The 27,996-nt window shown below is 53.6% G+C and overlaps 1 protein-coding gene across 4 annotated transcripts in view; it reads right to left on the reverse strand.

Moving 5' to 3' along the window:
* PTPRN2 (protein tyrosine phosphatase receptor type N2) overlaps window positions 1-27,996 on the reverse strand; it is a 725,828-nt gene that overhangs the window by 105,389 nt on the left and 592,443 nt on the right. For all 4 annotated transcript variants that reach the window (XM_049095287.1, XM_049095286.1, XM_025449397.3 and 1 more), the window contains one exon: window positions 3,932-4,144. In XM_049095287.1, coding sequence (XP_048951244.1) covers window positions 3,932-4,144 — 213 coding nt within the window. The remainder of the gene's footprint in view (window positions 1-3,931; window positions 4,145-27,996) is intronic.

The raw sequence follows: 27,996 nt of genomic DNA on the forward strand, positions 1-27,996 counted from the left end.
GGGACAGGCAGGGTGGGAGCATGGGGCTGCCCCAAGGTGATCAAAGCCTCAGAGAAACGGAGGCAACATTCAAAGAGACTCCAAGAGAGGAGGGGGATGTGTTCTAACCACCCCATCACTTCTTTCTGCAGTGTCACCCAACGGCCTTCCCCAGAATCAGGACTTCCCCACAAGGAGATGCCCATCCCATGCGGGACACAGCTCCACGCCTCCATCCACACCGACCCGAACCCCACCAGCTTCGAGCAGGTGCTGTAGACGTGCACACACGTATCTACATGACACTGATGTTATGTGCTAACATGCCAGTGTGTGTGTGTGGAGGGGGGGAATAAAAGTAAGAAAATTATCTTTTTAAATAATGAAGTACAGATTTAATCCAAGCATGTTATGTTTTATATATTTAGGAGAAAAAATAACATGAAGTAACACAACGGGGAAAAGTTGGCAGCCGTCGTTAAAAGAAATGTCCTTTCAAAATGTGCTTCCGTTTTTCTGAAAGTTAATACACCCAATTCTTTCAGGCTCAAGGAAATGAAACTTCAATAGATTATCTGATAAGACTGATCTCTGGGTAAGTGTCAAAGTGTAAGAGTCTATCAAGAAATACTTGATTTTCCAATAGGTAGAGTGACCAAAGTATCACACAAGTACACGTGTAAACTAAGCTTTGAGATGCTGACTCTGTCTATGAAATAGCTTCATGCTTAGGAAGAAGAGGAAGCATGTTTAAGCGTGTTTGCACTGGGACCTAATAATGCAAATGACTCACTGTTTCGAAACGATTTTAAGAGAAGCCCACTGATCATTCTGGAACACTCCACGGATGCCCTGTAACTCACCCAAAGCCACAAACCGTGAATTATGAGCACGTGGGGGCTCTGCATCGGCTGCCAGGAGCCTGGGAGGGTAAAATCTAGAAGGTGTGCATTATCAGGGATGGCAAGGACCAGGGCCTTCCAAAGGGTCTGCTGCACGGGGGCCTCCCCACCTGAGCTCCCTTGCAATGAGGCCACTGCTGGCTGTTCACCTGGGCACATACGGGCTCTCCTCCATGGCTCCCTGGGAAGAACTCCTGCTCCAGAGGCCACCAGCCCTGAGCTCCCCGCGTCTTCACTGCTGACCAGAGCCAGGCTCCTCATGTTCTGATAAGAACACTCAGTTCCTCTATTTAAAGGGTAAGTTGATAATCTGATGTAAGTAAAACTTACTGCTTTGCCACCCACAGCTCCTCACTCCCAGGCTTTTAACCTCTGTACACAATAACCTCTGTCTTAAACATGAGAGACTCCTAACTCTAGGAAACGAACAAGGGGTAGTGGCAGGGGAGGTAGGTGGGGGGATTGGGTGACTAGGCACTGATGGGGGCACTTGACGGGATGAGCACTGGGTGTTACAATATATGTTGGCAAATCAAACTCCAATAAAAAAATATACAAAAAAAAAACAACCTCTGTCTCTTGGAAAGTTTGAGTATGAAATAACGTATGATGTTAAATTGCTCAGTTTTCCTCATCACCCAGTGTCGGGAATTAACAGGAGGTTTATCCAAATCTCACTTGCATTATAGGATTAGCAGAGTGCAGAAAAGTTCAATGGTTGAAAAATGAAGAAAGCGTCAAAGCAACTTTTCTTGAGACTGTTTTTATGTTCTGCAATACTTTAAAAAACCCAGACGGTGGTAGCTCTAGAAAAGCCAGGGTTAGGATGGATGCATTCCTGAGTTAATACCTGCTCCCTTCATAAATGTAAGCACCCTCTATTTCTACTGACACTTTTGAGAGCCTTCATCCATGACTCAGCGAAATCTAGCGGTAAAAGTCCTGAAATCCCATCCCCATTTGCTGAGTCCTGCTCTGCGAGCCACAAACCCAAACAACTCAACAGCTCAAGCAGTAACATCTCCCCAGCAGAGAGTCCACTTTGGGTCAAACGTCTACAGTTAACCAGAGTTGTTCCCTAAAAGTATCTCATGGTGATTTGGAAACTACGCCCATCAGAAAATCTTTGTAATAATTTCATTTCCAAATTTTCCTAGATTGTATTTTTAAAGCAAAAGTTTTTTCTGTGCTTTCCCCCCTCTTTTTATTAATCTGGGTGGAAGAAAAGCACACATTTCATTTATTGTCTGGATTACAGATTCTTATTAAACAAACCAGAGCTCATTATAAAATCAATATCAACTTAACCACCATGCCCCCAGGAGGAACAGCAGAAAGGTCACTCTAAGAAATTCAAACAATTTTCCTGCTGGAAGGGCATGATTTTAATTACAGATACTATTAATTAGAGCTGTCACCGGGAAGATTTTTTTTCTGTTAATTATCACAAACTCGGTTCTAAGTATGCAATTTCAACCTGCATTCTTGCCAAACTTAGTCACTTCTGCATGCAAGCCCAACCTTTCCATTCTATCAATATTTTATATTTGAATTTCAAAGTATATCAAAGGATGCCATGCTTTCTAAAAATCCACCCCTGTGTGATCTCCCGTCTCTTGCACACAGAACAGAACTGGTGTGATAATTTATTTATGTCCTGGCACAGACACAGCCTAGAAGCCCCGGCATCCTACACTGATGTTCTTGCTCAATAGAATTTCTGGATAAATTCTTACTAGTTTATGTGACTTTTTTTTTTTTTTTTTTTTTTTCTGGGCTGCTTCTTCAAACGTGATTTTTTTTTTATTTTTATTTTTTTTTTTGCTTTGAAGCAGAGCTGTGCACTGAGGCTGAAATGCCATCTCCCACACATTCGAAAGTGCCATTTCTTTATAAGAGAAGATCCTACTGACCTGCCTTGCGACCTCCTCCAGAAAACCAGAGTTTTTCTCTATTCAGTGGTGATACCAAGAACTTTCTAACAAGGGCCAGGGGGAAGCTATCTCTTGGTCTCTTTTAAGCATAGTGATTTTATAAATTCATTCAACTCCTTTTGTGGGCCAGCGCCAGGGTGGCCAGCGCCAGGGTGGCCAGCGGAGCAAAAGCAGCCGGCTCGGACAAGCTCTGGGGGGGCACCTGGCAAGACAGTATGGGGGGAGGGTGGTTCTAGGAAGAGCTTGGGAGCCCCCTGTGTAACTGTGATACTGAATATTCAACTTATATGTTATTGTAAAATGTGATGCTTTATTTACAAGACAGACGTGCCATACATCATAATCCCCTGACTAGAAAAAACAAAGAATCTGGCCCAATGAGAGAAGATATTTCACAAGTATATACTGATTGAATTTTCAAAATGATAATTAAGTATTTTACCTTCCCAAATGGGAACGATACTGATTGTTGTCACCTGACTTGTATGTGCTGTGGGCTGGCCCATTCTCATTGCTTTAGGATGTCACTAAATGTGAAGTGCATGCTACAGAACTCCTAAACATTCTGTGAGTGTTTCACTGTCCCTTCTGGGCTGCACCCGCCTTCCTCACACTCTCAGGGGCTTCTGAGTTGTTTCCAGGTGTGTGTGGAATGGTCGCGTGTTTCAGCACACACCCGCCACCATTGCTCTCATGGAGACGTCCTTGGTGTACTTCCCACCGCTCAGCACTGGATTGCACTTTATCCAAATAATAGTGGGGGGTGGTGATGGGCCAGGTCAAAGGGTCTTTTCGTATAAGACCCGAGGAAGTTGATGATCTAAGAGACATCTTCAAATGTCTACATAACCAATTTATCTTGCAACTTTGGCATCTTTCATGAATAGTGGCCAAACTAAGATAACAGGTCATACATAATTCATGTTTTGTACTTTTTTCCACATTTCTATTGAGCAACCTGTTCTCACGACTCATGGAGACTAGCCGAGAATAGAGTAGGATTCATACAAAGCAGTAAACCTGTGGTTATAGGGTGTTTACACGAATGCTGATGAGTAGCTGCAAACTATGAATAAATGAACCGCTGGGAACAGAGGGGACAAACAAAACCCATACCTGATAGGCAGCTGTAGCATCTGGGCCAGAGTGGTCCCCTACTCCCGAAAGCTTCTCTTGTAGCCTGGAGTGGGATGTGTGGCGCAGGCAGTAGATGACACTCGAGGCCAGCAGGACCCCAACCATGGCCACCACAGAGACCAGGGTGAGCACGATGAACGGGGTCGAGTCCTCTTGCTCTGCTCCTTGCGGTAGAAGCTTGAGCTTGCTTTTCTGAAGAACAAGAGAGAAGGTGCATGTTAGGACCTAACAAATTAGGACCTCCTAAAGACCACCCTTCTCCAAGGAGACATAAGTGTCAGGCTCAGCCCAGCACTATGCTGCCATCAGACCATTCAGAACAGCAGCCCTCAAACTAGCACACTACAGACTGCAATGTTCTCAAAAGGATCTGGAAGTATCACTTGTTTCCCTTATGGACACCATTTTTCTAACCATAACAACGTCAAGCCTTTGGCAGCTGATTTGCTGCCTTAAGTAAAAGTGCGCATCCCTTCCTCTAGACAAGTGTGAGGAAAATACAGCAGTTTATCCCGAGCACACACCACAAATGTCTTGGGGGGGGCGGTGCCTAGAGCACAGAAAAGTCAAACAACTCTACAGCACACAGCACACAGGGTAGGCAGGTTCTCCTAAGCTTCACATCCGCATTCTTGAAGACAACTGCAGGGGGGCCACCTCCAGAGGAACCTGCTGCCGACACCCCCACCAACCTGCCCTGCGCGCACCCGCGGGACACAGACCCCAAGGGCACCATGCACCGAGTGCTTTTCCCTGAGGGAGCTGCAAGGCTTTTGGAACCCGAGGGTCCCGAGTCCCCTTCTCATGGTGCGGAGCCTGAGGAGACCAGCCATCAGATTCCCGTTGCCCTGGGGGCAGGGGACAGCCTCCAGGTGTGCTTCCCTAGGCTCCACGGGCGACAGGTGCCTGGCCTCCCAGTCCGCTCTGGCAGGTGTACTGGCCACAGTCAGGGCAGGGAGGAGGGCCCCTCGGGCAGCGCGCCCTCCAGCCTTCCTGGGGACCTGAATGGAGACGTGCGCCCCGCCTCATCCCAGCTTGCTACAAGACGAGAACAATTAGCAAACTCCTTTCCACCACCTAATTTCGCGTGGTAACAAAATGGATTTTTCCCCATGAATGCCTGGTCGGCCTGTTCATTATGTGTCTTCTATTAGTAATCTTCTGCTCCGTATCCAGCCTCCCACCCGCTCGTTCGCTCCCGTCCCCGAGTGTACACAGGGCCTCCTATGTCAGGCCGGACCATTTTTATCTTGTAATCATAAAGGCCACCAAAGCAATTATCGCCGGTCTTGACTGGAAAAGCTGGTCATTAATTAGCCTCCTTTTGCCTTCCGTGCAGCGGATTAGCTGGTGCCGGGACTGAGTTAATGGAAACGCGGGTTAAATGAGAAAAGGCGCTGGATTTTCCTGCCTGGATGCGCGGCTCCGAGGACCGCGGCGAGGCTGGCAAACGGCGGGAGGTGCACGGAGGGGGGGGGCTTGGGAGAGGGGAGGGCTGGCGGGGGAAGGGAGCCGCAGGGGGAGGGGAGGCGGAGGGGGAGGGACGGAGAGGGAGGGCTCGGGGTGGAGGGCGGGGGCGCGGGAGGCGCCGGCAGGGCTGCGGGAGGCCTGTGTGGCGGGCCCCGCGGTAGCCCCCCGCGGGGACCCCTCCCCTCCCCCCTCTCGCGCGCCCCTCCCTCCGCGCCCTCACGGCCGCCCCCAGAAGGTGGAGGCTCCGGGAGCCGCGGACCAGCCGCCCGCCGCCGCCGACCCCCGTTCCCTCCGCACCCCTGTCCCCGCCCGCGTAAATAAACCGCGCGGACCCCGCCCGGCGCAGCGAGGCCCAGCAGTGCCGGAGGGAGCGCGGCCGCCCGGGTCCTGGCCTCCCCGGCCCCAGGTCCCCGCGCCCCGGCCTCCCGGCCCCGGCATCCCGCTCCCCAGCTCCCGGCCCCGGCCCCGGCCCCGGCCCCGGCCCCGGCCCCGGCCCCTCGATGCTTCGCTTGCGTCCCCGTCCCCTGTCCCGCAGCGGTTTAGCGCCCGAGGGCGCAGCGAGGCTCGGGCCAGGGTCCCCCCGCCGCCCCGGGTCTGCGTTCCGCGGCTGGGTGGCCATCCCCTCTGCTCCCCGAAGAGGCCGGAGGCACACCTCCGTGAGGGGCTTTCCAGTAAGACTGTTCGCCCCCCTCCGCCCGCGCCCCCCGCGGGGCAGCCTCGCCTCGGCAGACGGAGCGCGCACAACAAAGGAGGCGGCGCGGCGAGACAGGGGCGTCCGAGTCCCTCCGCCCCGGCTCGGTCCGCCTGGCCGCCGCTGCGCGTCCCGCCAGCCCGCCCGGGGCAGCCACTGGAAGTCCCCGTGTCCCCACTTGGGCCGGGCGCCAGCGCGGGGGATGACAACCCGGCGTCGGGAGGACCCCTCGCGCTCACGTGGTTGCCGCGCCCGGGCCGGGGACTTCCTGGGCCTTCCTGCCTGGCGACGCGGAGCGCACACGCGGGTGCTGGCCAGCTCGGCCTCTGGTGGACGCTCAGTGCGCACCCGACCGGGGACCACCGGGCCGGGGGTGCCCGGCCGCTCACCGTGTGAGGGGCACAGGGCGGCCGGCGATTCCGGGCGGGAGGCCACGGAGACAAGTGGCAGGCCCTGCCCACACACCAACCTGGCCCAGGTCGGGGGCAAAGGAGAGACCCCAGGCTGGACATGCAGCTTGGAGGCCGCACCGAAGCTCTTCCCACCGTGGCCGGGGCACCGACGGGTCATCGGTCATGGTGGCCCAAGATGCGCTGGGCACGCACGGGGACTGGAACAGGGCCTGCCGGCTGCCCCTTCCTCAGCGCGAGAAACTGACTCAAAGGTCAAAGAAAAATGTCAAGGAGAGCGGCGGACTGTCCCTCCTCTGGAGATCCCGCTCTCCCTCCTCCCTGCTCGCTGCCCAGCTCCCCCGGACCCCACCCCTGCGGGTCCCAGGTGCTGCTGGGGGAGGAGGGGAGGCGGGGAGGAACAGGACGCAACCCCCCTGCCCACAGAGTCTCATTTTCTCTGGTCCCCTCTAGTTCCAAGCTGTCCTGCAGAGAAGGGTGACCGTGGTCCCGGGCAGGAGGGAGGCACCCTGGCTGACATCCCGCAGCTCATGGGGGATGGCTCCGGCTCCTCCTGCAGTCAGGAGAGGGGTCGCTGAGGCTGCTGATGGCGAAAGCTCTGGGTGACCCAAGCATGGGCTCGGGGTGGAGGGGGGTGGGGGCTCGGAGGGTGTGAGCCAGAGGGACACCATGCACCCTCCCTCCCGTCCTGGCTGTGATGCTGAGGTCGCCAGTCCCTGCGGAGCTCGGAACCCTCCCTCCTGCCGGCCTTGGGTGCCACCGCTGGAACCAAAAGTCTCTCTTCCTTGCCCCTCCCCGCTCCCAGCCTGCACCTCAGTGGGTGCCCACCTACCTAGCGCTGAGCCGCAGGGCCCAGTGAGAGGAAAAACTGGTGCTGGTTGCTAGTCTGGTCTTAAGAATCCCGGAAGAAACGAAAATTTATACAAATTTTTCAAAAAAATAAAAATTAAGGAAAGTGAACTCCCCTTTTTGGCATAGTGATTGAGCTTAAATAACTTGATTATTTTATCTCCTTTCTTTTTGTGGAATTAAGAAAACAAACAAAACTTGGAATCCCTGCTAACCACCAGCCTGATATGTGCTGGGAAGTGAGTTTGATCCTGTCCTGCTCCAAGTGTGACCTGGGTGGAGGGGGGTGCTCAGTGCTCCCCCCTCTTTGCCCCCCCCCCAAGGCTGAGAAACTTGAACTATTTGTGCCTTCCCCAAATTTTGTCCTGGGGCTGGGCCCTGCAGAGAGCCCACGACTAATTAGAGGTATCCTGTCAGTCTTGGCTTGGAATTGAAAGAAAATAATGCTTAAATATTTATGACTTTGACATTTATAGTCAGGCATCCTTTAAAAGCGGAACACCTCCTTCTGTACAGTGGCAGAGAGGTCACACAGGAGCACCGGTAGCTGTGTACCCCAGCATGCAGGAGTTGCACACACAAGCACTTAATGCTAAGTTCCAGATGCAGGAAAAGTACGATTTTTAAAAATAATCAGGAATAATGAAGTCAACCTTAGATCAGGTTATATGTATCTTGGCAGAAAACTGCAGTACAATATTGCATATTTCTTCCACTCAAACATTTCCACCTGCAACTTCTTGAGTTTAGAATATAAAATATTGCAGAAGCTGTGATTTGAGATAAATGTGACCACAGAGACAATTTGTGGAGTTGCTCTTAGAAATTAGAATCTACAGATGTTGTCCTGACCTATTTAAACTATTTTGATCTGTGCTTGTAATGTGAAGCGTGCATGGGGCTTCCTTTACATTGTCTTCTGAGCCATTTATGGCAAAATATCTTCAAAACTTTTTTTCTTTAGCTGTCCATGTGGTAAGCTTAAAAGAGAGAGGAAAAAAGAAAGAGAGAGAGAGAGAGAGAGAGAGAGAACATTTTATGCTCAAATGCGGTTGTGAGGACTAAGGCAGCCACACAAACACAAAACTTCACGGTAACAAATATTTATGGACCAGGAGCTACATTGAGCATGTTTCCAAGCCTGTGCCCAGTGAACAGTTAACAATAGCAGTCCCTTACCTAAGCCACTGACTTCAATTGTAAAATACACTTGTATCCAAAACTTATGGGCACAGGCATTTAATTTCATTAATATGAAACTTCTAATCTGTGCATGTTTTCATTTGTATCATTCCTAAGGACTTGGCTTTGCAAACCCAGCCTCATGCTGTGCTCCTCTGCACTTTGGTTACTATGATTGTAATGCTCTCTTTCCCTGTAAAATTTAGAATTTGATTTTAGACACTATTAATGAGTTGCTACAACAAATCTGTCTTTGCTTTCCCAGATGAAAAATTTTAAGATTATTTGGAAATTTCAAATAGATTTACTAAGATGTATTTACTAAAATATAGTAGCTATCACTTTAAGGCTGATCAAAAATTTTAATAGTTTTTGGGCCATGGGAATGACCAAACTTAAAAATATGGGGGAGGGGGAGCGGTAATGTCTTAAAATATTTTAAAAGTATTTTTTAAAGCTGTTAACTGAACTATTTTTAATTTGGAATTTGCCACAGAATTCTCATAAATGAGAGAAGTCAGGCGGAAATAATCATGTATTAATTCTCTGCATTACAAAATCTTTTCAGAAGCTATTATCAGAGCAAGAGGCATTTCGGTCTGAATCCAGGGTGGGAGAAATCCTTTGTGCAAGTGAAAGCCATTGTTCCTAGCGCAGATGAAATTGTACTTGCAAATCTGCCATTCAAGTAGCCAAAAAAAAAAAAAAAAAAAAAAAAAAAAAGGCCTATATAGGCAAGAGAAAAGAATGCCCAAGAAATAATTATTCCTAAATGAAAATAAGAGGGGATACCCTATTTTAAAATAAGACATTTGTTTATTTTTTTTCAGGCACAGACACAAAAATAAATATGCAAAAGATAATAAATTATCTACTTGCCATCTTTAAGTACTCCTAGAACACCAGTTTTGGGGAACTACTCTGTTTTAAGACATCAGGGAAGATTTACGATATTTATGTTTAAAGGGGGAAAACCACCGTTGTGTGAACTAATTCTTAGTAGAGCTTGATACATAGCAAATTGTCTTGGGGAGAAGAGAGAGCTACCAGCTGAGAACAGACCAGGAACGCGGGGCCCCCAGAGGAACCCTGACCCTAGCCATCTTTCCCGTTTTCCGCGGCATTCCCACCGCAGACACATCACACACGGCCAACACGCTCCTGCTCCGTGTTTACCGCGGGCGGGTAGTCCGCTCCCGGAGGCCTGCTCCGACGCGCGCGCTGGCGCGCCTTCGGGGTCAGGTGTTTCCCAGGAGCCGAGGTCTCCAGGAAGGAGTCCTCCCAGCAAGGACCAGACCCTCTCCAGGACTGGAGTTTCGCCCATCCTCTGGCTCCGAGGCCAAGAGGCTCCAGCCAGCGTCCCCGGCCTGGCCCTGGGGCTGGGGGTGGGGGTGGGGGTGGGGGGTGTTGGTGGTCAGGACCCCACCGTGGTGGAGCGCAGCTGTGCTGCAGTTTCTTTCACCTCCCCTGCCGGGTCCCTGCCACGAGCTCATTTACAGGAATCCCGCAGAGGACCAAGGGATCAGGCTGCAGGGCCCCGACGAGGGCTCCTGGGAGCCACAAGCACTCGAGGCACGAGGCTCTCCAAGAGGTCCCCAGCCCCCTTCCCCGGGGGACAATGCCGTGGCCCAGACTCCCTGCCACAAAGCACTCGGGCCACTGGGCACCGGGTGGTGTCCCTAACGATGCCTGCATCCTTCCACCGGGAGCCGCAGAGGCTTGCCAGGCACGTCTCCGCTGTGGCCCCTGCCCCCGCCCCGGCCAAGCCTGCTCCAGCTGAGTGGGTGTGCTTGCTTGGGTGGGGGGCGTTTCCTCTTGAGTTGATAAAAAGAAATGAGTGTCCCTCCCCCTCCTGCACACAACTCAGCACCACGACGCACTTTTGCTCGCGTCTAAATTCAGGGAACGCTGGCTGGGCAGAGACCACGTGGACACACCGCACCCTGGACCCCAGGAGGAGAGGCCCCCGGTGCCCAACAGGGACGGCCACATGTGGACTTAGTCCGGGGAACTGGGAGCCGGAGTGGGAGGACGCACAGGGGCAGGGGATCAGCAGCAAGGCCGGGACAGCAGGGCCAGCCCCGTGGGGCAACCAGCGCCGAGAGGGTCCTCGCTGACCCCTGCGTGTGCATTTGGGAGCCCTGGCAACTGTGCCAGAGATCCCCCAACCATCCAGCGGGCAGTGCGGTAGGTCAGCGCACTGGTGACACAAAAGGGCAGGAGACCCTTTCGGGTCCTAAAAAGCCAGTTCCGCTGTGGTTTCCACCTCTAATTTTGGGGTCCACCTGACTCCTCCAGGGAGACTTCTCTAGAACCTCAAGGAGGCTGCAGTTCAGAACCACACAGGTAGTTAAGGCAGGCAGGCGATGATGTCCCTCCTTGAGAAGTTTCTCTCTGCAAGCACGCAGCCGCCTCACCTAGGGGTGGGAGGGGGGTTGCTGAGAAAGCGCAGGTTCTGTTTTGGGGAGGGGAGGTGGCCACACCAAGGCGAGTCTCCAACCAGCGCGGGGTTGGGGGGCAGTGCTGGGGGGGGGCAGTGCTCAGAAGATCCTGCAGTCTCACCACGGCCCCACCTGCCCATTGCTTGCTCCTCCCTGCGACCCCATCCCAAACACCCCGACTGCACACAGGCTTGCTCCCGGACCCAGAGAGGCAGTGAGGAGTGCCCGAAAATGGGCTGGGAGGGAAATGCCCCCCGGTGGTGCCCCTCCATCCTGGCTGCTCTTCCCTCAGTTTCCTCTCCTCTTCCCACACCTCTGCACATCAGCATGCGCTCCCCCTACCCCCACGCCCCTCTGTCTTGACGATCTGAACCGCCCAAGTGGCTCCCAGCAAGTCCAGGAGGGAAGGCCCCAGCCAATACTGCCCTTCTCCAAGGTGCGGATGTGTGTGGGGGGACGGGACAGCTGTCACCCCCCTCCCAATCCTTGCAGCACCAACCCGTCAGCCTGGGATGTCCCACCCAGACCCACTGAGGGGATGACCTCAGACCTCCCCTGCCAGCCAGAGCCTTTGACAGGTGTCCTGCTTTGAGTCTGAGTTAGCCCTGCACTGGGCTCTCCGACGTCCAGGTTGCCCATCCAAGCCCCCAAGCGCACCCTCCACCCTCCACAGGCTCTGGTTCCGCACCCCGCCCCCCCCCACCGCAGCTGCCCGGCTGCCCGGCCGAGCCCTCCGTGGGTCCCTCCTGCCTCCTCCCTCCTTTCCCCCAGCCCCTCTCCTTTCTCCTACTACCTCGCCGGTGCCTGCGCCCCGCTCCCGAGCTCCCGGTTACCTGTAGAGGGGCCGGTGCCCGGCGCCCAAGCCGGAGAGTGGGGGGGCGTGCTCCCGGCCGATCGGCCTCGGGGCGAGGCGGCCGCGGGCAGCGGCGGCGCCATCACCACGGCCAGCCGTTTCCCTGCGCCGGAGCCACAGACGAGCGGGTCCATCCTGCTTCTGACTTCAAACTTCTCGGGAGGCCGGCGTAGACAAAGGTGCGGTGCGCTGTTGGCTCCCGCGGCGGCTGCGGCACCAGCTCCGAGCCCGCGGGCGCCGGCAGCTCTGCGCGGCCGCTCCGCTGGGCTCCGAGCGCGCCGCTCTGGCCCGGCCCCGGGACAAGGCGCTCCGGGCCGGGGCGCGGCGAGGACGGGCGCGGGGCCGACGCGGGACGGTCCCCGCAGGGCCACCGGCCGCGCGCGCAGCTCCATCCAGCGCGGCCGCCGCGCCCCGCCTTATATCCGGCCCCGCGCGCACCCGGCCGGCGGCGGCGCGGCTCGCGGCCCAGCCACCGGTTGCTATAGCGATGTCCCCCCCCCACATGTTGCTGACAGCAATTGGCTAAGGGGCCGCGGCTCTCGGAACACCGTCTCCCGCCCGAGACTATGAATGGACATCGGCTTTGTCAGTCATTCGTACATCGCCCGGGCCTTCGCCGGCTCTTTCTTTCCAGTCGTCCTCCCTCGCACCGCTCGAGTGCACTCCAAACCCGGCAAGTTCGGGGGAGCGCTCGGGCAGAGGGGGCCGGCCAGAACCGGCAGCACGCATGGCCTGCGACCTCTGCCCGGGAAAGGCCGGGGGGGTCGAGACTGCAAGGGAAACAGTCATGGCAAACCGCTCTTTCGAGTTAGTTCTTCCACTTCTGCCATGGTTGGGGGGGGGGGGGCAGGTGGTTGCTGTCTCTCCAAATTGAAGCAGGCTGATCACGCTGGTAAAACGGGAGGAAATGCCCGCCCTCCCCCTTTACCCTCAAGTGTTTAGGTCTCCAGTTCCCGCACAAAGCACCCTGCAGGCCGCGGAAGGAGTGAGAACTTTGCCACCTCTTGGTCCAGGCGCACTGCAGGCTATCGGCTCCAAAAGATGGTCTGAGGCGGAGGTGAAAACGGGGAGTCCACCTGCCCTCCTGCTCCCCAGGTCAAAGGCCTGGCCTGGATCACTGCTCTTGGGCCCTGCTGGAGTCTGGGGGCAACCAGGCCCGCTGGGCTCTAGGATGGCCTCCTGCATGCAGCCACCCCACTGCCCCCCTTCTTTCCCTCCAAGCCCTGGACCCCTGTCTCAGCTACAGGTTGGGGCACCCCAGTGTGCACCTCCCGGGGCGAGCAGCCGAGCCCCTGGAGCTGAAACCCAACATCTGTGTGTATAAAGCGTTCTCAGCGGCCTACAGCTGCAGGAACAAGGGGAAGAAAGAAAGGAGTGGGGAGAGACCTTGTCACATGCAGATGACAGTCTGCGCAGGGCTCTTTAGTTTCTCCTTTTCTGGAAACCCTGGCGCCCTCCCTGTCTCCCTCTCCCATTGCCTCACCATTGTTCCTGGGCTCGGGACAGCTGGAGACGGCAGCCCCTCCTCAGCCCACAGCCGGAGACACCCCCCCCCCCCCCCCCGCAGCCACGCTCCCTCCCCTCCAGGGCACACCAGACACCCTCCCTGGGCCCTGCCCTCCCCTCCCGCACTGCCCCCAGACCTGCCCTGCTGTCACTCTTCTCTCCAGGGTTGCCTGGACTGGGGCTCAGGGGAAGGGGTCGTACACAGATGGGAGTGGAGTCCCCACTGGCCTCTAAAAGTGTCTGAAGGACTCACTTCCAACGACCCCAGGCCTGGGTTCTGCTTTGATTTGGTATTTACAGTGGCCGAGAGCCAGCGCTCAGAGAGGGCCTGGGCTAAGAGGTGGCGCGTCCACCCCAGCCCCTGCAGGCCCCTGTCGCCTCGCTGGTCGCAGGGCAGGGTGGCCCAGGCTTCTAGAATGAGGTCCAGGGGAGGCCGAATGGGCAGACTTGGGCTTCTCCTGGATTCCCCACCCACAGTGCACCCCAACCGCCTCACACATCCAGTAGGGTGGGAGGTGCCGGGAGGCCCCGGCTTCCGCAGCCTCGAGCCAGGGCAAGGCCTGCAGACCCCCAGCAAATGCCCTCGGGTCTCGGGTCTCAGCCTGCCACACCCCCCCACCTCCGCTGGGCCTTCCGGTGGTCCAATCCCGAGACCTGTGCCCCGGCACTGCGCCCTGGGCAAAGACCCGAGTAGCGGTGGCTCCCGTCTCTCCTCGCTGCCCTCCTCCGGGCTGGGGCGCACCCGAGGGCCCCAGGCCTCCACGCACTTCTCCAGCCTCCGGGGCGACCCCTGGCTCGGCCCTGGGAAGGGAAGGAGGAGCGGAGGGGTTGCAGGCAGGGGCCGCGGAGGAGGTGGGAGGGGCCCCGGAAGCTCCGGCGGGGCGAGGGTGGAGGTCGGCGGAGGGGGGCCGCAGGCAGGGAAGGGAGGCCCGGAGGAGGGGACCTGTCGCCCTCAGCCTCGCTGGTAACCGGCCTCTCCATAGCAACGGCCTGCGCGCGCGCCTGTGTGTGTGTGTGTGTGTGTGTGTGTGCACGCGCGCGCGTGTGCAGAGAGCTCCTGCGCCTCCCCAGTCCTGGGTGGGGGTCTCAGAGCCGGGGCGCGGAGGACAGGGAAGGCCCCTCCAGGACTGCAGGGCCGGCCTCCAAGGTGCTGGGGACGCCGCGCGGGGCGGGGGACGGGGGTAGCGCGCCCGGGCCCCGCGCTCCGCCGAGGGGCACCGGGGCGCTCGGCCCTGGTCTCCGGGCCCGCCCGCCGCGGCTTCGGAGCCCTGGGACATCGGGGGAGTGGCGCTGACGACGCTGCCTTCACTGAGACTCCGCGCGGCGCCTCGCGGGGCGGACTCGGGGCCGGGCGACTGCGCCTCCATCCTAGGCCGGCGGGCTCCGCGTGCAGCCTCAGGGGGCGCCCGGCCCGCCCCGCGGGCACCGAGGGGAACCCACGCCTGCTGCCTGCCCGCCGAGACGCGCACAGAGGCTCCGGGAAGCCGCCGCCGCTGGGCCGTGCGCGCTGCAGGCCAGCCGGTCCCCAGGACGCGGCCTCGGCGGCCACCCTGCGCGCGGGCCACCCCGGGCCGATAGGCGCCTCGCGTTTCTCTCCCCGCCAGCAGGTGTGAAGCCCCGGGGTGTCCAGCCCCCCAATCACCGAGGTGGTGGGACCCCAGCGCCACCTCGGCTCTCCCGCGGCCACAGGAGGTGCTGGCTGCGTCGTCCAGGGCTCCCGGGGTGGCCAGAGTGTGGGCGACCCCAGGAGAAGCTGGAACCAGCACAGAGCGCAGCTCAAAGCCACATGGACTGGTCTGTGCCCTGGCAAACATGACATGACGTAATACCCGAGTAGATGGCTACACTTACTTTATCGGGCTAGTGTTTCACTTGTCCCAAAGGTTTCACTTGCAACATCAAAGCCCCACATTCCTGACTTAATCTGAATTTAATGACCTACCTGTCTCTCTGGAGCTCTCAGGAAGGATGGGTGGGCAGGTGGTACCCTGTGTAGGCGTCAGGTGGACCCTGAACTCTCACGCAGGTGTCCACAGGGACAGAGGTGTATCTCCTCCCTGACCTTGGGTCTTTTTGGGTGGGCCCCCTCCCCCCCTCCCCCCCTCGCCTCTGCCCTCCCCTCCCCCTCTCGGCCATTCTGCCTACATCGTCGCAGGGCTGCTGAACCCGCGCTCAGAGCTCCACGTAAACGGATTCCCAGGGAATTCATTAAAGGAAGTATTTGTGTTTTAGGTACTGATCTTTTTAGTTCTACTGTTTCAGAAACTGATAAATTAATCCACCAGATTTTCATTCTATTTTCCTTTGTTTTAAAATCTTTTATTTCCAGGGCAGGAAAAAAATGTGTCTTTTAATTCTTGAAAATACTTTAGAAAAGTGTCCTTTCAGTCATGTGAGACTAGGTTCAGCTAATATTTTGGAGGATGAATGATGTTAGCTGGTGGGTTGGTTTGCTTTTCTTTTTTTTTTTTTGGTCATGAGAGCTTAGATCTCATTTAATAATAAATTTCAATTTTCAATTTCAGTGACATTTACAGAGAAAACTTTTGAACATGATAACAAAATGTTTTTGAGAGGCATGTTGATGGAAGTCATTTATACATGATAAATGAGTACATTATTCATATAGAAGTTAGGATTGTTTGGCTGATGAATAAAAAATATAGGATATGTAAAATTCCCCAAGATCTAAAAAATATCTAAACAATATAAATAGTTTGAAATGATTTGTTGATCCTGCTAATACCTCTTTAAAAGAGCAGTTCACATTTGTTATGTGTAGAACCTAATGTTCTGTGATAAGTATCTCATTTTCAATTTAGGAAACACCAAAATACTATATATCACATATTTAAGTGATTAGGATAAATTTCCAATGTACTAAATTATCAAAGAAAATGTACTTTTAAAGAAAATAGGGAAAGACAGTCATGGGAAACATGATTATTATAAAGCAAAACAACACCTATTTCAGGAATTTTAAATAATATGGTTAGATAGAAAATGATAAAAAAAAATACCTCTGGGATACCCACTTGACTTTGGAAAATCTAAACTAATTTTGTTTAACAAATAAAACAATAATTTGTAATAATTATATGCAAATCATATTTAAAATATTTCCGATTTGTAAATCCATTTATAAAAATGACTTTAAATTATAAAAATGAAATTAGGTTCTTTTGAATACTGTAGTTATGCGTATATGGTATTTTCATGCATAGTAAAATGTTAAAATAACATTTCAAAAATATCAATGAGTGAATTTTGAAAAGCCAGATGTTTTAATTGGTCAGCTTCCTAGAGAAAATAGTCATTGTGATAATTTTAAAAAGAAGATACTTGCACAGGTTAGTATAGATGACTCTAAATTGAAATTCATTAATTGTCAATAAATAGCTGTTTACAAGGGCAATATCTGTAGAAGGGTTAGGCACTAATGGCAAGTCCTTATTCATCATGAAAGAAGACAAATCCACTGTGGGGAGAAGGACCTGCATGCCACCCACCCCTGTGTGCTGGAAGCAGGGACAATCAAATTCAACAACTGGAGAGATTCTTTAGGATAAGCTTTTGCTGCATTTCATATGTTACCAGCCTTAAGATATTTACCCTTCACTTTAAAATTGAGAGGAATTGAGAAATAGTAAAATTATTGGTTCAAATATTTTTACTTTATTTCCAAAAAATGTGAATTCTGTACTCTAAACAGAAAAATAGTCTTTTTTTTTTTTTAATTACCAAATTACTATGGCCTTATTAGTTCTCGTGTTGGCTCATATTCAGATTGACCTGGAAGTTTTAAAGTCCAAAAATAGGAAGTCTTTTACAAAATAGAGGTGACACCCTCTCCAATGGCCCTAATGTGAAACTATTTTATTAAAGAACAACAACAACAACAACAACAAAATGTATGCAACAAAATGCAAAAAATAAAAAATAAAAAAAATTATGCTTGAAAGAGCCGTTAACAAATATGTAGGAATTTTTAGACTTCCTCTCTCAAACTTTGAAATGACAATTCCTGTGAGAACAAGAGAAGCTGCAGAGACTAGTGTTGCTTTTGGTAGCTCCTGGGACAGCGGGAGCTGGGCTGCTCCTGAGGCCACATGTTGGCAGACCGCTGCCGTTCAGGTTAATCTGGTGCTTAACCCCCAGGCCCTACAATCTAGAAAGCCTATCACTTTCCATCCACCTCTTTGTAAAGATCTAACCTTAGTTATTTAAAAAATAATGCTATAATATACATATTTAAGAGTTGGTGCTCAGTGTGTGTGTGTGTGTGTGTGTGTGTGTGTGTGTGTGTGTAGTATGTTCACGGTTAGGTTTTATTCTTCTTTACAAAATTGAGCTAAAATTCTTTAGAGTGAATGTTTGTAGGAAAAACTCATTCTGTGAATGAGAATCTGACTTTTTTTTTGCCATTATTTCCAGATGATGGGAAACAAAATACTGCCATGGAGAGTGCCCAGGTTTGTGCTATTTTTCAGCCCAAAAGCTCTTCCAGGAATTCTGTCAGTTGCATGCTGCTGGTCCATATAATTGTTTGGGAAAAGTTTTTTTTTTTTTTTTTTTCCCTTAAATGGGCTTGGAGTTAAAAGTAGAACAGCAGTTCAAGTGATGTTTATTTCACAATTATGTAATTCAGCTTTGTGCTGTTTACATATACTTTCAGGAACGACTCTGATGTCTGCTTTTATGTGTGAAAACAGGCTGGGGTTAAAGGAGAGAGCAGCCCTGCCTGGCGGCCTGGGCATTGTTACCTGGAGTCTACAGAGGGGGAACCACTGTAGAGTGCTGTCCCCTGACTTTGTATTGCAAATATGCGTCCATGCATTTATTTTATTTTATTTTATTTTATGTTATTTTATTTTATTATTTTATTTTTTAAAAGATTTTATTTATTTATTCATGAGACACACACACACACAGAGGCAGAGAGAGAGAGAGGCAGAGACACAGGCAGAGGGAGAAGCAGGCTCCATGCAGGGAGCCTGATATGGGACTCGATTCCAGGTCTCCAACGCCCTGGGCTGAAGGCAGAGCTTAAACTGCTGAGCCACCAGGGCTGCCCGAGCATTTAGATCTAACGGGGCACAAGCGCTGGAAACAGCTGGACGCTTCTCATTCTAATATTAATTCTAATAACGGAGCAATCCAGAAGGTTCAGGGTCAGCCACCCCCCTCAAAAAAGTTCAGTAGTGGTATTTCAGAATTCCGTATGAATTCACCCATAGCTACCAAATAGCCTAGTGAATAAAAAATACTCAGCTCTTCTCTGTAGATGCTGTATGTTGGCATTTTAGCAAGGATGGTACAAAATTAGCATATAATCTTAAATAGGATGCTTTAGCGTACTGAGACGGCTTTTAAAGTTTCTTATAAACCTATCTGAGATATATATATATATATATATATATATATATATATATATATATATGTTTTGGAAAAAAATTACCAAATTACTTGGCCTTTATTTTTTTTTTTTTTTTTTTTTTTTACTTGGCCTTTATTATTAGTTCTCATATTGGCTCATATTCAGATTGACCTGGAAGTTTTAAAGTCCGAAAATTTGAAGTATTTTACAAAATAGAGGTGACACCCTCTCCATTGGCCCTAACATGAAACTATTTTATTAAAAAACAGCAACAAAATGTCTTTCAGCAAAAAATTTAAAAATTATATATATATATTATATATATATAATATATATATATATCTCCCACCATCTTTCAATTCAAACCCTTTAGGAAGTTATTCTATGTTCACTTCAGCCTTTCTCCATCCTATCTAAAATTCCCATTAAAATTGTCTGGAATATGCCCAAACAAAACTAAAAATCTAGTCTCATATTTTCTAATGATGTTTTACTTCTGGTTTCCCCCAAACTCTGTTGCTTAACTGGATCACCCTGTGCCAGCATCCTGATCTCTCTAAAATACTTGAGTATTTTATTTATATATTTTTCAGACACACAGAGAGAGCGTGCGCATAGGTTCTGGGGGGGGTGGACAGGGAGAGGGAGAGAGAGAAGGTCCAGCACACTCCCCACTGAGCACAGAGCCCGGCACGGGGCTCGATCCCACGACCTGAGATCACAACCTGAGATCACTGCTGGAGCCCAAACCCTAAGTTGGCCACTCAAATGACCAAGCCACCCAGGCACCCCCTCTTGAGAATTTAAAACAATAAAATAAGGCCTTTAAGGAAAGATCGCTGCTGACCACTAAATATTTCTTGCAAGGCTGTTCCACAACAGTGGTGCCCCAGGGGAGGCCTGGTCTCAGCTTGCTCACCGGCACACCAGTCACTCTTCCTCCCTGCGCTACTCCCCCCACCCCACGTGCACCTTGCGGCTTCAGCTTCCCTGCCCTCTGCCCCCTGTGGGGCAGTCCCTGCTGCTCAGCAGCCTTGATGCGCTCCACCCGGCCCGCGGCCCCCCCCAGCTGCTGTGCCCCGAGCTGCGGCCCCCCACCCCGCCGCGTCCCATCTCCTCGAGCCCCCTCCGCGTCCATCTGCCTACATCTGCTTATGTCCCTTCTCTCACCACCAGCTCCACAGGCCTGCCCTCCTCACACCCACAGAAGGCTGGCTGCCCTCTTTCCGCTGACCCCCACCCCACACGTGGTCGTGCTTCCAGAGCACCCTTGCTTCTCCGCTCCCCCTGCTGCTCTGTCCCTGAATGCAGCCCAGTCTTGGGAGCAGGGGCGCTCAGAGTCCCTCACTCACCACTCACCAAAAACCCAGCACAAGGCCCCTTGGCTGCAGAGTGTTGAACGGTCCAGGTTTGTCCTCCCCTCACATGTATGCACGCACGCCATCACACAGGTGTGTACACATATCACCTACACACCAGTGAACAGTTTACACTCCCACATACATCCCATATCAATTACATGCAGACACCATTGTGATATTTTCCCACACGCGTATGTCCCATCTCACACATGTGCACACATGCCATCTACATCCGTGTAAACATGGTCCCCGGCAGGAGCCGTGTCTCACAGACACTCACCATCATACAGATATATATGCTGTCAACCTAGATGTACACACATGGCACACACACACACACCTTCACACACAGCACCTCACACACACGCTCACACACACACACACAGTGTAAGGGAGCCGCCACATCTGGCCTCAGGCTCCTGGGCAGGCTCAGTCCCCTTCACCCCATGAGACCCTCCAAGCTTCCCCGTAAAGTAATAATAATCCTGCTTGAGTAACAATTCACTAATAATAATTGTGTTTGAAAAAAGACAGTTGGCTTTTGTTCTTTTTATCAGTTCCACACACCTGTGGTTTTAAAAATGGGTCTCTGCAGAATGAGTGCAACATGTGTACACCAGTGCCATCCACTCTAGGTCACCGGCCCCCTGTGGCCCTGCCCTGCTGAGCCCATCCGCCTGGTGACCATGGCCAGTTCCTGTCTCTGGGAGGGGTGCGTGTCCATGAGACGAGGAAGGGGTGTCCGCAGGGGATCCAAGGGGCCCTTACTCTGGGAGCTGTTATTTTGGAATAGGACTGGTCCTGGGAGATGGCTGCTGATGGAACTCTTTGTGGAAAGCCTTAAACTAAAATTAAGGAAAAGAATGTAACCGCTTTTACACCCTGAATATATTCCAGAAAGTCTGGAAAAATGAGGAAACACAAAATACTCGTGAGTCCAGCCTGTGGCAAAGCCACCTGGGTGGCTCAGGGATTGATCCTGGGGTCCTGGGATCGAGTCTCACATCAGGCTCCCTGCCTGGAGCCTGTTCCTCCCTCTGCCTGTGTCTCTGCCTCTCTCTGTGTCTCTGATGAATGAACGAATCAATCAATCTTTAAAAAAATAAAAATACGAAGAGAATGAGCAAGCCCTGATAAAGGGAGTGTGCATTTGTGTAGGAGAGTCTGACGGCTGCTCAGGGAGGGGCTCCATCGGGGGACTTCCTGGCTCCTGGGACTGCTGGCCCACAGTCCCTCTGCTGCTCCCTCAGGCGGAGCAGTCAGTTCTCAAGTTGTCCCATCTGTCTGCCTACTGGCACCTCTTGGGAAGGCAGAGGGACCAGGCGGGATGCAGTCAGGCGCTCTGCAGCCATCTCCAGGTCCTGTGGCTGAAGGGACCCATTTTGTCCTTTTGTCCTTTCCAGAGCAGACTCAGGGTCCTTCAGAACTGAGACATGTGCCTACTAGAGTGCTCCTCATGTACCTGGAGACCACCTAGGACTGCCCAGCCCTCCCCATGCACCTGAAGACCACTTAGGATGGTCTGGCTCTCCCCACATGCCCCTGGAGACCACCTAGGATGGCGCCCCCATGTACCTGGAGACTACCTAGCACAGCACAGCCCCCCATAGCCCCTGGAGACCTCCTAGGATGGCCCAGCCCTCCCCATGCAACTGAAGACCATCTAGGATGGCCTGGTCCCCACCACCCCCCATGGCCCTGGAGACCACCTAGGATGGCCTGGCCCTCCCCACACAGCCCTGGAGACCACCTAGCATGGCCTGCCCCCCCCCACCCCGCCACAGCCCTGGAGACCACCTAGGATGACCTGGCCCTCCCCATGCATCTGGAGACCACCTAGGATGGCCCACTCTCCCCACACAGCCCTGGGGACCACCTAGGATGGCCTGGTCCCCCAATACGCCCCTAGAGACCACCTAGGACAGCCCGGCCCTCCCCATACACCCCTAGAGACCACCTAGGATGGCCTGCCTCTCCCCCCCACACCCCTGGAGACTGCCGCCGAGGCAGCCGTGGTTCAAGAGTGGCTGAAAACCCCCAGGGTCATCCATGAGCCCAGAGCACCCATGCCCCACGCCCCAACAGCTCTCAGCTGAGCCTGGACCGCTCATGGTCTTTGCTCCACGTCTGACGTGGCCGCAGCTGGCCCAGGCCCCCTGTGCTCAGAAGTGTGCAAAGCCGCAGGACAGAGTCAGCTCTCTCCTGTTGCACGTTTTACAGCAAGTCAGTCTACATTTAAAGGTGGCTGTGATGGGTAATTCTCTCTGTGGGACTTTTTTCACTGAGGCTCATAAACCAAACAATGCAATATAATCACCCGTAGGCATATAATTCCTCTATCCTTTATATCAGACATAATACGGGTCCCGGTCACAACTTAATGACAAACCAAGTGCAGCTCAGTAGAAGTTATCATTAAGACCTGGAAACAGGGATCCCTGGGTGGTGCAGCAGTTTGGCGCCTGCCTTTGGCCCAGGGCGTGATCCCGGAGACCCGGGATCGAATCCCACATCGGGCTCCCGGTGCATGGAGCCTGCTTCTCCCTCTGCCTGTGTCTCTGCCTCCCTCTCTCTCTCTCTCTGTAACTATCATAAAAAAAAAAAAAAAAAAAGACCTGGAAACATTTTTCCATCCACTTTGCTCTACTAGCGCCTGGATGTCACACGTTGTCCCCTGCGAGCGACCCCCTTCCAGGGCAAGGGGAGTCCACCTGGGGCCCGAGACCGCAACCTGGTCCCTCCACGCAGACACTGGCCTGGCCTGGCAGCAACTGCGGCTTCCACATGCATCCTGTAGCGGGCAGGGGCCCCAGGGATGTGCTGTTGGGGCTGCTGGAGCCGTGGGCTGGATACACACCTCGCGGTCAGCATGACACCCTTACACTCCTGTTCTGTTCAGAAGTTCCCGGCGGGCGCATTGTCAGCAAGGAGCCGCTGACTTTTATGCCCAAGAAAAGCGCAAATGAGACCCTGACCTCCAACAGTCCTTCCAGCCACTCTCCCCAGCACCGCCCCCCTCCAGAAGGAACGAAAGCCCTGGCCATGAGAGGAAGCACATGGACTGGAAAGTATCTGCGGTAGACACTGCAGGGGGTTTGTCATGGTGCCAGACACGCAGCGACACGGAGGCTTTCAGTATTTTCACCCATGGGGCTGGGAGCCCAGGGCTTGATGCACCTGCTCTGAGGGCCCAGGGCACCCCACGCACTGCTCTGATCATCCTGATGTGCACGGAATTGGGAGTCCCAAACGGCAGGGCCCTGCCACCCCTAAGTGGCCTGGGACAGTGAATAACTGGGATACAGGGAAGAGCCTGGAAGCCCAGAGTGGCAAGTCACGACAAACAAACCGAACGACGACGTCTGGCATCAGCACCGGGGCTGCGTGGGAAAAGGAACTGCCTTCCTTACAAAGGAAGGGAAGTTTTCCCTCAGTCACCCTCAGCTGGGAGCAAATTGGAGGAGCCTCAAAGAGGAGGCTGTGGCCTCCCTGAACACCTGCCTCGTGGAGCCTCCTTCTGTGGGACCCAGGAAATTTTAACAAAAATCCCCTACCCCTGGACAAGCAGAGCAGGACTGATTCCATTTTGTGCTACACCTGCCACCTCCTGTGTGACCCCCACATGACCTGCTTATTGCTTAAGGCGCTGCCTCACCCTAGTCAAGCCCAGGGCACACCCTAATCGGAAATCGGCTCATAACCATGTAACCCTGCTTTGTGCCCACCAAAACTGCGCGCTGATTCTGACCAAAGTAATAGGCCAGCTCAAGTGGATACTATAGGGTAAGATGTTATTCAATTGGCCACCTGCGTGTGGACCGACAGGACTGTGCAACTTTCTGCGTATCCCATCGGCCACTGGCCCCTATAAAGCTGCTACGCCTCTTAGTCTCGGGGTCCAAGTCCCTGCTCCGCTGTGTCGGGTATACTTGGACCCAAGCTAGAGCTTGTAAATAAATCCTCGTGTGTTTGCATCGGTGTCAGCAACTTGGTGGTTTCTCGGATTCGCAATCCTGGACACAACACTTTGAGGCCTCAGGTGTGCTCCTGGGCCTGGGCCTGCACCAATGTGGCGTCACATCATGAGAGGCAGTGGCAAGGCGCTGAGGAGGGAGGGAGATGCAATCTCATGCAAGGTGAGTTCTGCTCTGGGCCCCAGAGGAGCCAAGGCAGGCGTGGCGGCAGCAGACACAGGCAGGTGAGGAGTGTGAACCATGTGGATACTGAGCATCCCCGTGCTGGGTGGCTGGACATCGTCGGGGCCGGGGGCACCCAAGAAGCATCTCTACAGCGAGGTAAACACGGGCTTCTGCTTCTCCCACTCGTGGCTTTTGGAGGCACACCCCCCGGCCTTTCACACCTGTGAGCACATGATCAATCGTGCACCCACCTGCACTGACTTCCCTACCGGGTACCCTGACTCAGCACGATCTGCACCCGGTCCCCAGGGCTCTGGGCCTCAGCTGTGGTCCCTGCCCTGTCGGTGCCACGGGCCCAGGTCCTGCCTGCCACCTTGCTGCCGGTCTCCCCGAGGATGATGGTGGGCTCACACAACACCTCCCACCAAGGCCCCCTGGGAGAGCCCAGCTCAGGCTGCTGGAGGAATCGGGAAGGTGCTTGAGCCCCCTGGAAGCCGAGATCCAGAGAAAATGGGCCGCCCACTGACCTCTCTGGGGACAGGAGGGACGGGGCCCCCCTGAGCCCAACATTCTGTTGCTCTTGCTTGACTTCCAAATGGGGGCGGGAAACAAGACTCCCGGGTGCCGCAATGTTACCACACCAAGCAGGTTAGGCTCCCTCTTCACCTGCGTGCTCATTAAGGGCTTCCCTGTGCAGAGTAAACACTGGTCATCCCCATCCCCTCGAACATTAAACCAAGAGTATTGTTATTCTGCTTGATGTCTGTTGCCTCAGTACTGTTGACATTTCGTCCATTTCTCTTGGGTAAGAACAATGCCCAGGCCTCTTGGGCAACGTCCCACTGTGTTTGGTGGCAGTGACAGAGCTCTGACTTCCCACTTGTTCTCTGAGCCCCACTGCGCAGATGAACTACAGGGACCCCCGTACAAGGTGCTGGCAGGGGCAGGGATCCTGACTGCTGGGCCAAAACCCGATGCCGACTCACATGGACTGTTGGGTGCTTCTGCAGCTGCATGGGCATCTGCCATATGCGGGCACAGTTTTGGGGGCACCGCTGGTGTCCACAGGGTGGAGGATGCTGCTCACGTCCTGCAAGGTCCAGGATGCCCCCTCCCCCCACAGGATGCATCACTTGGCCCTCAGAACTCCCGGCATCACCAAACTGGGCCTGGGGGGCTGTGTGCCATCTCGCAGGTAGACTTCTGGGCCTCGCAGGCTTCTGTCTCCTCCCGTGACCTCACAGATCCATTGGATTTTATCTTTTCTGGACACAACATCATCTGTTTAACCCCCACATCCATGCAAACACTGTCCCTGGGGCTCAGGCCACTCAGCCTGACCACTTCCAGTGAGTGGAGCCACAGGCACTTGTGTTATTACTTGAAACTCCAGACCCTACAGAGCCCATATTTATGGCCCTGAAATAAGGCTTTTTTTACCTGTGTGCACTGCGATCCTTCACCCTCTGCAGCTGCCAGGAGGCTATGCCCTTGGCCACAAGTGGCCACCTGATGATGGGAAGGCCCTAATCCCGGCCCTTAACCTCCTCTTTTCCTTCCTGGGGTACATGCGGCCCCTGTCTGCCCTCCCATTTGCCTTGCTCTACTTCTGATTCTCCTTTGCCTCCCAGGCTGCAGTGGACGGCAGGGCCTAGAGCTGAAGGCAAACCCACTGGTGCCAGGTTGCCCACCCTCCAGCAGGTCTCCCTCATTGAGACGCTGCAGTTTTGCCAGATGGCTTGGCTGCCTTGGCACCTTCCCGACTCCTGAGGGCATGGTTCTCTCCTCCTTTGACTATTTCATCCTGACATCGGTGCACATAATCCTTCTAAGAGATGCCTTAAATCCTTCTGGGGCAGAGCAGGGTGGAAATCAGGGTCTGGGACCACCTCACTCCCAGGGGCCTGGCCAGCCCCAGACATGTAGTGGTAAGACAAGGCAGGGTGAACTGGGGGTGCCTGCCTGCCCCAGGGCCCCACCTCTGCTCGGCACAGATACCAGGAGGTCAGGCGGCCTGCAGCTGCTCACAACTTTTGATTTTATTTTTTTAAAGCGAGTGTCAGACATCCGGATTCTTTATGTAAAATGTCTCAATTTTGAAAACCCTGCGCTTGTGCTACACTCTCCAGAGCCAGGATCAGAGCACGTGTGCTTGCCGGGGCTCCAGAGTCACCCCAAGCCTTTGCAAATGCATGCCTGGCCTGCTCTCCTGGTGGCCCCGCAATGCAGGCCCTGGGCTACATCCATGAGAGCAGGTGACAAAGCCATGCTGCCCATTCGAGGGCAACTGCCCTTCATGAAAGATGCAGAAATAGGTAGAACTCCATGTGCTGAGGGGTGTAAGTCCAAGAGGGTCTAAGACCAAAGCATTTCTTCTGATCCTGCTCCTGATAGCCAGATGGTGGCCGTCCTCTGGTGAGCCGGGAGTCTCGTGTCCCTCCCTCCGAGACATCTCACAAGTGACACTATAGTGCTAAGAAAATAAAAATGGATAGCAATACTTTTAAAACCTATGTTCGTGACCGGGTCCCACTGAGGCACTACAGACGCCAGGATAGGACCATCGCTTCCACATACTCGTACCATCACTGACGACAGGCCTCAGGCTGCCTGACTCAGGCTGCTCCTCTATCTCAGGGGATGGGCTGTGACCACAGGAGGCCCTGGGAACTGAGATGCGTGTTCCCGTTCCTGGGACCTGGAGGGCACCCGACAGGGCTTAAAAATAGAAAAGCTCATGAATTTAGAGATTGTGGTACATAATTGCTATTGAGTACAACTTCAAACTATTTTCTTCCTGAGAAAATCAATACCCTACAACCTCAAGAAAGCCGGCCTCCACTCTAACGGGAGTGCTCACCGGCAGCAGTGGTGTGAGAGCGCCGCGAGCCCGTTTCCCATGGAAACTCATCACCAGGCCTCGTGTGTTTCTCCTAAAAATACTCTGTGTGTCTAGCTTTCCAATAAGACATATCTGGTGTCTTTTGTGTCACCTTCATTCTGAATGAATGAAGTTTCGCTTTGCTTAATGTGATCTTTCTCGAGAAAAGCCTCACACGCAGGTGGGGAGAGAAACAAGTTAAGTGAGAAGAGTGGGCGGGGGGAGCGGCCGGTGAGATGGAGGGGCCCCGGGTCCCAGGGAGCAGCTCTGCTGGCCAGGGAGCCCCAGGGAGCCCAAGCAGAGGAAACAGGAGGCCCTGGGGACAGGGATAGGGGACAGGGAGGGGGGAAGTGGGGAGGGTAGAGGGTGGGGGGGCAGGGGTGAGGCTGCCATTGCCCGCTCCACTTGCCCATAGCCCTCCATGAAGTTGCTGCTTTTCGGCTCTGCGGGCTGCAAGTTTGACCGGAGACCTCTCCGCTGACACTCCAGGACGGGAGCTGGTTGCCTGACCCCCCTGCATCTCAGCCATGGCAGAAACAGGCTGGCTCTGGCTCAATAGAAGGTTGATGGGTGACTGGGAGCAAATCCGCTCCAGGAGAGAGGGTAGGCTCTGGCACGTGGCGCCCCACGCACAGGGGAATGGTTTCCTTGACTCCCGCCAAGGTGGAAAGAAATGGGCCCCCCGACCTGGCTGTGCTGTGGTCACATCCTGGAGGGAAATGAGGGGCAGCCCAGGGAGGCTGGGTACCCCAGAGGGTGAAGCCAGGAGCCACAATGTGGTGACGCCCAAAGAGCAGTGCTCATGAACTTTGGGGTTAAATACTCAGGTTTTCTCTCTTATTTTTTCAACCTAAAACAATCTGAGATACCAACTTCCAAGAGGA

Source organism: Canis lupus, chromosome 16, assembly GCF_003254725.2.
Source record: "Canis lupus dingo isolate Sandy chromosome 16, ASM325472v2, whole genome shotgun sequence".
NCBI classification, from domain to species: Eukaryota; Metazoa; Chordata; class Mammalia; order Carnivora; family Canidae; genus Canis; species Canis lupus.